Source organism: Manis pentadactyla, chromosome 15 (assembly GCF_030020395.1).
Source record: "Manis pentadactyla isolate mManPen7 chromosome 15, mManPen7.hap1, whole genome shotgun sequence".
NCBI lineage: Eukaryota > Metazoa > Chordata > Mammalia > Pholidota > Manidae > Manis > Manis pentadactyla.
In genome coordinates, this window is record NC_080033.1 from 58,555,965 (window position 1) to 58,571,450 (window position 15,486).

The 15,486-nt window shown below is 47.4% G+C and overlaps 1 protein-coding gene across 6 annotated transcripts in view; it reads left to right on the forward strand.

Annotated features, from left to right (window-relative positions):
* The window catches only part of ZFHX3 (zinc finger homeobox 3), a 235,847-nt gene that overhangs the window by 179,975 nt on the left and 40,386 nt on the right, over positions 1–15,486 (forward strand). For 5 of the 6 annotated variants that reach the window (XR_005027249.2, XM_036897929.2, XM_036897933.2 and 2 more), the window contains one exon: positions 12,068–12,175. Coding sequence is in view for 5 of the 6 variants with exons in the window: in XM_036897929.2 (XP_036753824.2) it covers positions 12,068–12,175 (108 nt within the window). In the remaining variant the exon portion in view is untranslated. The remainder of the gene's footprint in view (positions 1–12,067; positions 12,176–15,486) is intronic. The other variant, XM_036897930.2, reaches the window with a different exon arrangement.

Genomic DNA, 15,486 nt, shown 5'->3' on the forward strand with positions numbered 1-15,486 from the left:
CTGCCTCGGTTACAAAGAAGCACGGGTGGCGTGAAGGCAGAGTAGAAAGGAGATGGAGAGCCCTCACTTGACACCCTCTGACCCCAGCCGGTGGTGCTGAATGCTGGAGAGCCAGGACTGAAATTGCAGTCACTTTAGATTATTTGGAGCGAGGAGAGGCAGGGAAAAAAGGGCCTGTTGACTACAGGAAGCTGAATTCTTCCTCTGCTGAAAAGCTTATTAGTGGAAGGGGAAAAAGCAATTACTTGGCTTTTGCTAGTTCCCTGTGGCAGAGATTCCGGGCTGCGGCAGCCCCGTGGTCCTCACCCTGGATCTAGAATATGTATGACAGGCACTGCCTCGAGAGCCATTTGGAAGCAGTGCTTCTAGGAGCCCCCTTCCAGAAAGAGCATGAAGTTGGGGGAGAGGGAGGGAGGGAGAGAGAGAGAGAGAGAGAGAGAGAGAGTGTGTGTGTGTGTGTGTGTGTGTGTGTGTGTGTGTGTGTGTGTGTAGGTGGGAGGGAGGGAGGGAGAGAGAGAGAGAGTATGTGTGTGTGTGTGTGTGTGTGTGTGTGTAGGTGGTTTTATTTTGGGTACCACGTTGCCACTGAGCAGGAAGCTAGCAGGGTACTGTTAGCCTGGAAACATGGTGTCTGGGTTCCTGGGGGCCGGTTTCTGAGCTATCCTGGTCTTGGTGAGCCCATTTTTATCCATGCCATGCCTTTTGTCTCAAAATGCAAAGAAAACTAGGTATTGGCTCTGAACAACTCTGGTACCACTGTTGGAATGTGCTTGCCTCTGTAGCACAGCTTCACCCTCCAGACGGCCCATTCCTTCCTCCCCGGCTTGTCACATCGCACTAAGTGACCACTTGTTCCCCCCATGGCCACTGCCCCTCATTCTCCTTCCAAGACCCTTATTTGGGTCACCTTACCCTAGGTGCAGTGTGCATATACAGAAGAATTTAAACATCCAAACATTTTTTCTTTAAAGTGTAAGTGTGTGCTACAAATTCCTATAGATCCCTTACCTCCAGCTGTCCAGCACCAATGCCGTGTCTCTGAATCGCACTTCCTGCCCAGATAGATCCTTGGTGACTTTCTCTTCTCGTGGCAGCATTTTCTTGCTCTGTAGTTTCATGTATTCGTTGTTTTCAAATGTTCCCCCTGTTAAGGAACATGGGTGTGAGTGGAGAATTTAAGTTCTTAGATCTCAGAAACACCTTACAGGAGGAAAAGAGAAGTAGGTGCCGACAATGCTGAGGTTAAAATACAGCCTGTAGCTCTGGGACATGTAAACCTGTGCTGCTGTACCTAGAATCACTGTGCAAGGGTGGGGGGAGTGCAGATAATGGGGGGGGGGGTGATAAGGGTAGGGGTGGTGATGGCATTTTTGTTATATCCTTGAAAAAGAACATTTCATCATACAGGATCTGAATTTTAAAAATACAGAGGCTTTGTATTCAACCACTGGCATGATTTTGGAAATTTCAAAAATGGAGGAAGAAGGCCCAGTAATTTTTGTTCTCCCACTGGGCTCCCTTTGTACAGAGGAGCTATAGAAGGTGCATGTTGAAAATGGCAGCAACATAGCAGCTCTATCTGCTTTTTCTTCCATTAATACAGGAAAGCTCTTGAACATAAACCTTTGGATTTTCTCTGGACCTCAACTTCTGGCCTCACTTTCTTTGCAATTTCCTAGGCAATGTTAACTAAAATACATTGCTTCAGCTGCCTGGTTATTCCAGACTGAAGCGTATTTGGGGACTTGGTGAATTTGGAGAATGGCTCAGCTTTTGACTTTCCCCATGTAGATGCACCCTTAAATGTAACTGTAAATGCTCCCAGCAGAAGCTTCTCTGCTTGTGCCAGGCAATGAATGTATGGTATGCACCCGGAGACTCCCCAGTGGGCTTGGAGATGTCAGACTGTGTTCGAGGCCACATCCCAGGTTCACGTGTGTCCAGCGTTGCGTCTTGGAATGTGCAGCTCCATTGCCTATGCAGTGGCCTTTGTGCACACTTCAGTCCAGCCAAGGGAGAACCGGGTTAGCCAGTACTTTTCTGGGTGCAGCATCGCCTCAAGTTGGCCTGATGTCTGTTTCCCCGGATTTGGTTTAGAAAATATAAGCCTTTGTTTGTGCTTTGTTTTTATGAATCAGCTTGTTTTACCAGCTGTGCATATAAGTGGCTTGTGATCATGTAAAATGAAGCTCATTGACAGTCGGCCCCTCACTGTGCTGTACACTGGTGAGAGTAGACTAATACCTGCGTGCATTCTGAGCTTCTCGGGGTAAAGCTGTTTCCCTAATAGTCTAGGGACCCTTCAGACCCTGTGAGCATAAGTGCAGTGCAACTGGAGATTCAAGTCCCTCATAGGTGTCATCGTGTGAGTCAGACCCCAGGAGTCATGGGTTTACTTTTCTCAGTTGTGTGCTGTTCATTTCAATGGCCTGAAACAAAATGTTCGCCTCTTACTCTTTTCATTTTTTTTATTTTTATTTTTTTTGCACATCCTCACTCCAAATAATTCCATCATCCCATTGGGCATCGTCAAACCGTTTCTCCCCAGCACTGTAAAGGGCTCAGGTCCTCCTGGCTTCCTCTGCCTTTCCTTCCCTTGGTGTCGTTCCCGTACAGATGCATCCGCCAGCGCGTGTTCCCGTTACGAGAGCCACCCCACAAGGTTTCACTCATACCCATTAGGGTCTAATCACCATCCAGGAATATCGCTTCCGGTCATCCTGTTCATTCTCCATACCCCTTCATTTGTAGAGAAAAGCTGAAGTACACTCACAGCCCCTTCCTTGACTTTTTTTCATCCGTGTATTTTCAGTACTTTCTGGTTAAAAATAAATAAATTAGGAAGCACATCATAGATTTCTTTTTTTTTTTTTTCATTAAGCCCCAAATCTCTCAAGTCAGTGTTGACTCAGAAGGTGATACCAGTCGTCTTTAATGGAAACTGTTAATTTTTTTTCCTTATTTACACTCTTTCTATCACTCATGTGTGTTTATCTGTCTTGTCTTCTCTCCTCCAACCATAGAGGCCTGGCAGTGTTTATTTCAAACTGAGTGTTATTGAAAGACAGATGCTTGTAGGGACTGCTCAGGCCTCACACCTGGAATGCTAAAAAGCTTTCAGGCAGCTCTGTTTGGTTGAAATATGTCCCTTTCTATTGTGGAGGGGGCCCTCGGAGGGGAGTGGGACCCCGCCAGTGAGGCTTCCCTTCCTCACCACCCCCGTGTGGGCCTGAACCCCAGGTCATGCACATCCTGATACCTTAGGGGATGCTTCCAGGTCCTCAAAGTGGTTTGCTCTGAGGAGCAAGCAGATGAGGCCCCTTCTTAATCCATCAAGACCCTCCTCCTCCTCCTCCTAACCGGCTTTTGTCACTTTGCCTATCAATATGCTGTTAAGACATTTCTGTTTACTCTCTCCCCTCCTCTTCTCTCTCTCTCAGTAGCTTCTGAGTTAGAATCATTATTTTTTCTCCACTGCTTTGTTTTCTACAGAGGGGGAAAGACACCACCATTCTGGGTCTCAAGGACCTTCTGTTTTGCATGCTGCTTCTTTCCAGAACATTCCAATGTGGTGTGATGTTAAACTGTGCAAACTACCTTTTGAAAGAACAGAGAAAGAGAGAAAGGATCTTGTCAAAATGCATTTGTTAGATCACATTTTACATGAAGTACAATTGAAGGTAGTTTCTGTCCAAAGGAAGGAAAAACCCCTGCAGACCCTCTGAGCTCCCAGAGAGCATGCCTCCTTTGTCGTCGCCCTGACATCGAAGTGTAATTTTTCATGGTTATTTGGACTGGAAAATGGGGGGGAAGGGGAGAGATGGGCCTGCGATTATTTCCCATAAATGACAACACAATCACATCACGCTCTGCTACAGACATGCATGGGGAATTTGCCTTTTTTACCTCTCCCGTGTGAATGTATCAGCACCAGTCCAGGCCCTGCGGGGCTCCGAGCGGAGCAGCCCCCAGTGAAGCTGGTTTACTTCAGAGCTCCGGGACTTAGCTGGGTTTCTTGTTCAGTGTGGATTCCGGAACCCCTTCAGGGTTGGGTTTGTATTTTACAAACTGGAAAACACATCTTCCATTTATTTAAAAATAAAAATCTTCCTGTGGCCACTGGGCGAGTCAGCGACATAGTTGGTCCCATCGTGCGTTGCCACCGTACACCCGCTTTTATCCTTTCTGCACCTCTGCAGGGGGCAACCAGGTGCCTCTGCTAAGAACACAGATAAATGAAACTTGTTGCAATACTGGCTCCGGGCATTTCCTCCCTTTCTCTCCTCTCTTGACCCCCATCCACCCCCTTAATTCTAGCGTGGTTTTGACACACTGTTCAAATGCCCGAGCAGCCTTGCCCCTGGGACGAAACGTGGCAGGGCCCATCCCTCGCCACATAACGACAGCATTTTTCACTTCTGTGCTGTTGTCCCAGGATGACAGCTCAGAGTGGGGACATTTCTCTGGGAGGCCTAAGCGGGCTGCAGCTGCTTCAGACCCATAACATGCTCTTACCTGTCTGCGCTCAGGTGGGAGGCGAAGTCAAGTAAAAAGCAAACGGAGAGGCTCCCCAGCCTTGCATGCTTGTCCAGCAGCCCCCACTTTACCCAGCAGGGCTGAACACGCGGGCTGCAGCCCGGCCCGGCCTGCCCAGGCTCCTCTGTGCTGCACAATCCCCATTTTTCTCGTTTCTGTAAACAGTGGCAAGATCTTCAAATATACAAAAGCATAAATGGTCTCTATTCTCCAATTAGTCATTTTAATAATACCCACAGTTGCCTTCAGAGTGTTGATTCTTTTAGCCTGGTGCCAAAAGGCAGGGCCTGTGGGGTGGGGGCAGCGGGAGGCCAAGTCCCTTCCACGAGGCCTTCCCTGCAGAGCCTTCCCTGGCGGCCCTTGGAAGGCGGGCAGGCCTCCACCCCTTTCAGGCTCCGTCTAGAAACACGGGTGCTGTGGCCCCAGGGGGTATTTGTAAATGAACACCTCCTGGTAAAAAGAATCCTTGTGGTTAAATGATGACTTACAGGGTCCACATGCGGAAGAGCTTGTCCCTGGACGTGGAGGGTGGGCTGGTACCCCCCTTACACTCGCATCTTCTTACCTCTCAGAGGACTGAAATCTGTTCTCATAGGCGTCATTCTCAAGAAGGCAGACGTGTTTAAAACAACTGGTTAGCAGTTTGGCCACATTTTGAACAAAATGACGCCAGGGCAGGGAATTCCACGTTGGAGCACCAGGCTGCCCGAACTGTCCACTCCAGCTGGTGGGGAAGCACCCTGGCCGAGGGGACCCAGCCTGGCAGACAGCTGAGCCTGGTGAAAACACAGAAAATGCCGAGGACAAGGGCAACCTGGAGGAGGAAACCTGCCTCTGCCTTTCCATCCCTTAAACCCAGAGTGAGGGGTCCTACTGTAGAGAGAGATTTTAGAGGGGTCGGGCAGGTGGTGGGGATAGGGGGCCGTTTCTCCTGTCAACCATGTGGAGAGCATACTTTTTGCACAGCACCCTGGGCTCTGTCAACACATGGGGTTCCCATATCCATTGGAAACACATGGCATCCTGTCCTAAGAAAGCAGGGAAATACTACCCTTCAGACAAATGAATGCTCCAGGCTTGGGGGCCCTGCCCACCCTCCACCCCAACTCCACACACCCCCTGCCCTCATTCTTCACCCCTTAAGGTTTCCTGCCCAGACTCTGATAGTTGTATCTCAGAATGTTCCACTCACCAGTGTTGATGGGGATCCTGGGACCCTCATCTTGTGATTTCATCATTTTCCTCAATGAATCTATACCCTGTTAATAAGTGGAAAAAGTGGAATGGATAAACTTTGCTCACAATTAAAAATAACAGATGACTACCCAGGAAGAACTTCCACACAGATTTGTAAGTTCCTTCTTCCATGTTTAATAAGCATGAGAATATGCAGTCACCTTTACTAACATGCTAAGCATAAGGGGCGTTGAGAGAACAATTTGCATTTGTGGGGAGCAAACCCACCTCGATTGAAGGGAAATTTCTGGGGCTGTGGTATGGCCACCCAGAAAACCTAACCACTCCAAGCAACATGTCAGGCAGTTTCCAGCCACACTGTCAGGGCTGGGAAGACACTATGGACTAAATGTTTGAGAAAGTGTATTCAGGAATGTTGCAAAGTAGAGTATTGCATCCCGGGTCTGGGTGTCACTGTCAGGGCACATGTAAAGTCACCCACTGGTAGACTAGTGGTCACCATTCAGTGAGATTGTTGTGCCAGGACGTCACAGAGGGAGAATGGCACAATTAGTGGCCCACCCACATGGGTGCAGCCACAGTGTCGCCACCATTCACCTCATCCTTCCTGGCCTGGAGAGGGAAGATCAGACTAGGGGTGTTAGGCTTGGATCAACAGGATTGTCTGTCCGTCCACATCACAGATCATATACTGTTACACATTTTTATTGTAGCAGAATTGTAATGCACTGGATCATATTCTAAGTAAGTGGTCTAGACTTTAGCAGTCATCTTTTATATTGTGAGATTTGATGTGACCTCTATTTGCAAAATAAAACATGCATATTCTATTGAAGAAGTATAGCCATTACAGGTTTCCTGTGGATAACAAAACGCCACAAGGATTGGGCACGCTAGAGTGTTCCGCCCTCATTTCCCAGTTGAGCCACCCAGTGCTTTGAGAGGACAGTGGGTTGGTCAGGGTGTCCTACAATGAGTCTGAAGCCACAGAGTCCAGCACCTACGCAGGAGTTATGGGAACCAGAGGGGACAAGACACAGTCATGGAGTCCCTCCTCCCCACCAAAGACCCAAGCAAAAGTGGCCACCACCCTCCTTGTCATTCCTGCTGGTCAGAGTGTGCCCGGCCTTTCCTGCCTGCTTGGGCGGTGGTAGTCCTGGGTTAATTCGGCTAAAAATGGAGAAAGCAAAAGCTTTAACCCTATCTTCAAAGTAAGCAGATTGGTTATTTTGTTTTTCAAAGAAGAGGTCCTACATACAATTAAAACTTGTTTCTGGTAAACCTCATTCCAGGAAAGATGAGCTTTTAACAAAAGGCTTTTGACAGCTGCAGGCTATTTCATTTTTTTAATGCCGAATGAAAAATCAATACATTTTTCTGGGTTATACATATTCAGAGCAGGCCTGATATTTCCATTATAATGGAAAGTGGGTGTCTGCGCAGCTTGCCTGTCAGAGCTGCACCACCGCATTTTCCAAGCCACTGCTAAATATTTCAAACCTGATTTGATTGTGGTTCATGACAGCTAATGTTTCTCAGCTCTTGAGCCTGCCGACAGGCAAACGCACTTTATTTCACCCCCACCCTCAAACATTGCTCCCCCCAAAGAAAAAGGAAAGAACCGTTTCATTCTTCAGGGATCTCGGATTGGTGTATTATTTAAGTAACAATCGCCTGAGATCCTTGAATACAGACACCCTGCTTCTTAGGAGAATTTCCAAATTTCTATCACATCTAGCACTGTGGGGGCTTTGTCAGGTTTGGGGGAAGGTTTGAATTAATCTACATTATCCTCTTAAGAGTTAGGAACAGAGGGACTAGTCTTAATTATTGATTGACTCCCCTTCCTTCAAGTCTGTAAGCGATTTGTAAAAGACACCCAATGGACACGACGCTCCGCTCCAGTTACTGGGTGAACAGTATCCTCTTTTAGCAACTGGTAGGTTTCTCGGGGAACATGCTGGGGGAGTGTACGTGGCCGCGCTGAGTGCTGACTTCATGAAGCTGCCGCCCCTGTTTTTGCTGCTGCCTGGTGCTCTTTGCACAAACCAATTTCCAAGTTGTTCATACAAGTGTTGCAAATCCCCAGGAGTGTGTCAGTTGGCACATGCACCTCCTCTGGGAGCAGACTCCACCACAGATTGGGAAATCATGCCGCCACCTTCGCCAACATGGTGCGTATATGGTGTTAAGAGAACAATTGCATTTGTGGTAAACAAAATCACCTTGGTTGAAGGGAAATTTTCTGGATCTGTGGTATGGTCACCCCGCAACCGTAAGCTACCCTATGAATCCCTCCCTTTTAGAATATATTTACCTGCTGAGGTTCTTACACCTGAGGGCCCTGCCCTTAACCTGCTACAATGAGTGACATAAGCAGGTTGGCTTTGGCCCGAGTGCCAGTAGGTGCTGCCTGAAGGAGGCATTTTGCACGAAGGAGGTGGTTGGTGATGGAAATAGATGTTCAAAGGCTCTCAGCCACTTTACGTGGAAGATGAAGGCAGAGGAGACACTGGGAAGATCTCAGTTATTCAGCCTTGGCTTCCACTTACCTCACCTTTTGACATGAAAATACCTCCTAACAGGGCAGAGGGGTGCCCTCGTTTGAGGGCTACTGTGGAACCTATTCTGGAAGTGGGTTTCTGCAAGAGTGTTAGAGGCCCTTTATCTGCAGTCTTCTAAACAGCAGGCCTGCTGTCTGGGATGCAGCAAACCTGCAGCCTCCTGCCCAGAGCTGGCAGCCCAGGGGACCCAGGGGACTCAGCCAGATCCTGGCTGTGCCCTGCAAAGGTGTTTCTGAGTGTTCTGGTTGGGTTCTGAAATAGAACTAGACTTCTTTGGGGAGAAGATGGTGGTGATTTGTCTGTTTGGGCCTTCAGAATGGTGTCATGTGTCTTGAAAGAAAGCTACCTCGGCATCTGAGGGACAGACAGGGTTTTACAGGTAAACCCAGATTTTCAGTCCGTCACATTCTCTTGTTCCATCTGTCAGCAGTTGATACTATATGAGGGGAAACCAGCTTCTGTGATGACCCCAGCCAGTCACCATTGACTTCATGGGGGGAAATGCAATCTGTGATCTACAGGGAAAACACCTCCCCTCCTCTGTGTGTTCCATCAGCACGTGGATATCAGATCTGCATCGCTAAAAGGAGCTAGGGCTAGATGAGCAGCCCAGGAGCTCAGAGTGCGGATGCAGCTCTCCGGTCCAGAGCTGGGTGCCATCGTACCCCTGGTCCCCGCACATCTGCAGTGCGGGGAGACCAGGCCCTGGTCTTAGTGAAGGGTGTTGCTCTGTGGGCTTCTAGGACCAGTGACACATAACCCACCTGCAAAGCATTGTGGGCTGAGCTGTCCAGGCAAATTCATAGTTGGTATGTCTGTTTTTTAATCATTTCTCTACCTTTATTGGTATTCAGAGCTCACAGTTTTCTGGTTACTGTCAGCCTGGGCTTTCATCCATTTTAAAGAGCTGTTTTTCCTCTTGCTGTTGATGATGATGGTATAAAGACAGATGGTGTAACTGCTTATGAATGTCCTATTTTATTTCCCGAGGACCAGACAGTTCACTTGAAGACGTATATTATTTCCACATGCTCAGGTTAGGCAGCCCAGACAGTGTCTGCCTCCAGCAGCTAGCTGCCCTTCTAGGCCTCGCCATGCAGAGGGCGACACCTGTAGGTCACAGGTGGAACTGCAGGGAAGTGCCTGCTGGGGTTGACCAGGCACCTACTTTTTAGCCAGGGGTGAAGGACCCCGATCTGCTTGTGAAGGAAGCTGGCTTGTCCAGGAGTTTCTTAATAATTTCATCTTCCTCCCAGCACATGGCAGCTTTTTAGTGAATGAGTGACAAATGACAATATTAAGCCTACCGAACTAAAAAAGGACTCAATTTTTAAATCTTAAAAATAAGAGAGAAGCAAAATAAGTTCCCGAATTAAACTTTATTGCCTAGCCTCTTGTTGGCACGCAATTGACTTCATTTTTCTGCTTGTAGTCGGCAGGAAGGGAGGAAACACAGAATGCATAGGCTCATAGAATGCAGTTTCCAGGAATATTCACAAAGCATGTAGAGTTCCGTTGCTCCGGGCACCAGTGATGCGCTTAGTCCTCGGTTCCGCAGTCTCTACCTTCTGTTTGGACAGAAGCTCAAAGAATTGAGTCAGTGCCAGAGTGACTGAGTTCTTAACTGCTGGGTGGATAGCTATGGCCCACATGATGCACAGGAGAGAGGGGCTGGTCTTGGAGATGCCTCCCAGTGAGTAAATCCCTTCCCTCCTCTGCAGAGAAGCACCTTCAGACACTGTTCCTCACCACATCAGGGTGCCCTCTTTTGTGGGTGTCAGACTGTCCCCATCTAAGGTGATAATGTATGTGTGTGCCGGAGAGGAGGGGCGAGGGGCTGTTGCCCATCTTTTTGCATGATCAAATTTGATTAATGTAATAGTACTGTAGATATTTTGTATCACCGCATGTACTGGAGCAAATGAGTGTATTTTAAGAGACCTAGCTGCTTTGGGTAGACCCAATTTAATACTATTGACTGAATGCTGGTATCACCATTCAGAGATGGATTTTATAATTACAGTGTTGAACAATTTTATCAAAAGCCTAAAAATGTGCATTGAAATCCTGCCTGGACTTAATTAAGATGGGACATATATCATACTGTGTAACTTGCTTGTTATTGCTCCACTAACACTTGTATATAAATTTTTTCTTCCTCTTCTGAATGATGTATAGTATTAATATGGCGCTGTTTATCTGATTGCCTTCAGACCATGGTCGCCTGATTTTTCTCTGTTTGAACTACGGTGGGTGTGGGGAGACATGACGTTAACTTTGCCATGCAATGAGGCGAAAAGGAGACATAGAAATTCTATGTGGAAGCCTCTTAGTTGAAGATGAAAATAAGCACTCTCTTATTTCATCCGTGTGCCCCGCGACTGCCTCATAAATTCCCTCTTGGTGATAATGAAGAATGTTCCCTGACCCCTAGTTCAGTTTTCCGGTCCTTGGACTTCCATTGTCTTTCGGAAAGGATTGGGAAAATCTGACTCTAAATAGATGCTTTCTTGCTCAAGTGTTTTATAAATGCTCTGAGGTCAACTTGCTTTGAGCTCCTTTTACATCCTTTGTAAGATGAAATTCAGAAGCGATTTTTCTGGCGGCTTGGAGGATATCACACCTTGAAATATACAAATGTGGAGCTGCAGTTGGAGGGACCGAGGGTGACCCTGGACACACACACAGCTCACATCCGTGGTCGCAGACTGGACCCTGATACCTGGTCCCTGGGGATGTGGTCTGGTGCTGGCCTCCGGTGATAAATGTGGGCAGCTGGGCTCTCATGTTCCCACACCCAGGAAGGTGTGCTCTTCATGGTCTAATAATTTCCTCATTAACCCACCTTGCATTGCCTGCCTTATTCATTCATTTCACCTGTTCTTAATGGATCTTTGGATAATGACCCAAAGGGCCAGAAAAACAAGAGAACAGTTTCTCTTGCATCCAGAGTGTCTTTGCCCTCTCCTTCCCCACTTGGGCAGTTGGCTTTTCACCTCACGGTAAACCTACTGTTGGAAATGACCATTCCTATACTTTGACCAGAGCGTTGTGTGTTGAGCTGGAGAGGATTTCCCTGGTTAGTTTTAAACCAGTGGTGGCTAAAGAATGGAATGACTTCATAATAAAAGCATATGATTCTGTACCATTCTTTCCCCCTTCTCTACAGTTGTTCTAGCTTCTAGCCACTGACTGGGCAGGTCCACACGTGTCATTTGTTTTCTAGAACTTTCACATTGATGAAATCATATCACTGATATTCTGGGACTCCTGAGACTGTGAATGACTGTAAAAAAAACTCTGCTGCAGGCTGGCATGTGTGCAGGGCATTGTAAGGCCTCTGAGGGGTCAACGACTGCGTCTAGTCTAGGTCAGTGCCAGGATGCACTGGGGTTGAAACTGGGCAAGAAGCAAACATGTGGATCCTCTTGTGCATTTTCAAGTGTAAAAGACTTGCATGTAACTTCAGGAAGTCAGAGGAAGTTATTTCTTCAACACAATTGGCTTTTCAATAAGACAAGCTCAAATGAAGCATTCAGAACCCATCTGGAAATGTGCACGTCTCATAGCAATGAGTAGGGAAGGGAAGTCCCCCGTGCTTCCCCAGACCCTGGCGTATGCATGGTGCAGTCAGCCTCTCGGGGGCCACTGGGAAGAGGAGAGCCCGGCGTCCATGTTGTGTGGCTGGTCATTGTCTGGAGTAGGAGCCAAGAGCCCCTCATCGTCTCTTTACTTGGAATCCTTGACGTTTTGTTTCTTTTCTGTTTCAGAAGAAGCCATTGAAGATGTTGAAGGGCCCAGTGAAGCAGCTGCTGACCCGGAGGAGCTTGCTAAAGACCAAGAGAGTGGAGGCGAGAAGGACCAGGGCAAGTGGACAGGTAGTGTGTGCGGCCGCCCCAGGCCCCCGATGCTCCTCCCCTGGAGCGAGGTCACAGCGAGCAGACGCGTCCTCTGTCTACGCCAAGAAACTCCACACTGGCTCTGTGCCAGGGGGAGAGGGATTTTGTTTTTGCTTTTTAGAATGGTCACCTTCATTCTTCTCTTATTATATTCAATTGTTTTTAAAGTTTTTTTCTCAAATGGCCCAAAAGCCATGTTGCTTATCGAGCATCCAGGTGTCTGGCCCTGTGCTTCCGGGTCTCTGCAGTCACGTTGCTTCAGCGGCCCTTACCTGCTTTCGCCTTGTTTGTGATGCTTCCTCTGTTGAAGGTCCAAGTCCCTGTCCCACCTGCTTCCAAGCCCTGGGGAGGGATTCGCCATGTGGAACTTGACCAGGGTCACCCCTGGCCTAAGGAGTCAGCAGTGAAGGGGGGGCTTCACCTGTGTTTGGGGGCCTGGGTGGGCTCTGCGTGTTCCTGTGCCCTCCTCCGCCACCCGGGTGAGTGCCCACACCCGGACACACACTCAGAGGTGGGCAACCGTTCAGCCAGGCAGGAGGACGTCTTACCAAAAGCAGAAGAAAGTGAGAAAGTCCGGAAAGGAAGCGATATTTCTGAAAAGGCTAGTGTTGAGAGGAAGAGAATGGCCATTTCTCATGATGATAGGATTCTATAAGGGGACTAGGAAGAAAAGCAGAGGCTGTTTTGGAGAGGAGCAAAGTCATTTCTAAGAGGACCTATTGGGACAGATGAGTCTCCCAGAAACAACCCTAACAATTAGAGGAGGTGATATGACAAGCAACAAATAATTTTTTGGTCAACCTAATTCTCACTCCCTTCCATGATTGATATTATAATACTTTGATTTTTTTTTTTTTTTGAGAAAATATTTACCTTCTGGAGTCTGTATTGGTGGGGCCTTTGTTACTTTTCCAGGCACAACTGTTCCTAAATTATGTTCAGCATTGGCTTCATCATTTAAACAAGATACAGAATCTTGGAGTAAGGCCAGAGGAGAGCAGTGAAAATGACTGAAGGCTGAGAAATATTGCCTCTGAGAAGAGGCTGAAGAAATTGGGGCAATTCGGCCTGGAAAAGAGACATTGGAGAGGCAGCATTAACAGTTCCCAAATATGGGGCGGGATATGGCAGAGTAGGTTATGTGCCCCTGTTCAGGGTGTCCTAGGAGACGGACAGAGCATCAGTGCAGCTGAATGGATGGACAGGCACACTGGGGGCTTTTCCTGTCCGTGCCTCTTATCATCCCCTTTCAACCTGGGCTCTGTGATGTCAGAGGTGTGTGCTTGAAATAATGCTGTGGGGATGTGGCCGAGCACCCTAGGAAGAAGGTAGGGCCAGAGAATAGGGGATAGACACCCAGACCCAAAGGCCGTGAGTGTTGGGGGAGGATCGTCCTGTGTTGCTTTGCATGGACCAAGATCCCAGTGTTTGCTGTACGTAGGTAGGGGCTACACAAATTTAGAACAGTACCTGGCATACGGTTAAGTTCTGTGTTAGGAAGGTTTTGCTGTTATTACTTTTAATAAGTTAATTAAGGAAGATGAGGACAGCTAGTTGCATTTCCTCTTGGGGTCCTCATGTATGAATGCAGAACTGTTGCCGGGCAGCATGTAGTGGCTTCTGGGAATTTTGAGAGGCTGAGAGGGAACAACATAAAGGATTTATTGGGATCGTGCAAATATTTGGCACGTATGTTCCCTGCATTCTACGTGCTAGAACACTAAGAAAACAAAGTAACTGCCATTCACGGAGCTCCTACTGGGTGCCAGGCACTTTATATGTGCTTCTCTAATACTTTTGGTGGTTTCAGGCAAGCTGTGTTGAGGGCGGTTAAACCAAGTCACACTGGAAGTGTTCGCCACGCAGCGGGGCGTGTCTGTGGCGTGCTCGGCGGCCTGCTAGACCATCAGGAGCCCACTGAAAGACTTAAAACGAGCGCCATAAAAACGAATGTCTTTGATAAGACTCTACTTTCTCTTTTTCATTCATTTAAGCAACAGGCCATACTTAATCTTTATCTCCAAAAGGCAGAGACAAGACGGACACAGAGAGAATGAATGAATAAGTCAAGAGGTGCACCTTGCCATTTGCACAGTAGTAAAGACAGAAGCAAAAATTCTTTCCTAATGCCTGCAAGTGATCCTCTTAAGACCCAAAGCATAATTTTGTCTATATTGTCTGAGTGTGTAATGACAGGTTTTATCAAGGTACTTGGGCCAATTTGATCTTGGAATCGATACAGGTGCTGGCAGCCTCTTGTGAACCAGCTTTAGGATCCTTAGTATTTCATTTAAGGGGAAAAAAAGTGCATTTGTTCCATTTACTCCCTAAATTGAGCTGTTCCTGTCTGATTAAATGTGATGGGGAGTGCTTCCTTCCAGCAAATAAATAAATAGTGATTTCACAATTTGTACTGTTGATTAGTGGCTGCTCAGGATGCAGATTAATAATATTTCAAATGGGCCTGGATAATTGGCATTTTCTCGGCTATTGATTATGTAGTTTGGAGGTTTGTGCAGGAATGGATAATCTTTACTAAAACTTTTTAGTTATTTATTTTTATTAGAATGGGAACTCCAGATTTCCTTTTTGGTGTCCGTTGGTAACCCTCACTGAGCTTCTTTTATTTAGATGTCAGGTCTTTTACCTCGAGTGGCAGCAAGAAAGGAAGATAATGATTTGAATCGTGGCAGTAGCAGTCCCACAGTCAGGGGCTGGGTCCCTACCACATGCAAGGCACTAGGCCGTGTTCCTCTGCTCCCAAGTTCCATGAGATTATAGGTCTCGCCTTCAGGGGAGGTAACAGTCCACGGGGATTTCAGCAACTCCCACAGCCATCAGAACAGTATTACTGCGGATCAGTGCCGTCCCATGGGAACTTCCTGTGCCGATAAAAGTGTTCGGTATCTACGCTGTTCAGTAGAGTCGCCACCAGCCACATATGGCTATTGAGCACTTGAAATGTGGCTGTACCACTGAGGAACTGAATAAAAGTTAAATTTAATTTTAATGAATTTTTAAAATAGCTACATGTGGCTATTTAAATACTAGACGGTGCAGCTATAGAAACTCAAAAGATGCAAAACTAACCCTGAAAGGATGCATCCCAGATGTAATAACTTGCCAGATAGTAAGGCTACATTAAGCTCTAACTCTGTGCTCGGCATTGTTCTAGCAGGTCGCACCTGTTCACAGGTGCACAGGTACTGACCTCCAGCCACCGTGTTGGCCCAGTGGAGCTGGGGGCTGCTGAAGCCAAATCAGTTCCAACTTGCTGTGTTTTTATGAAC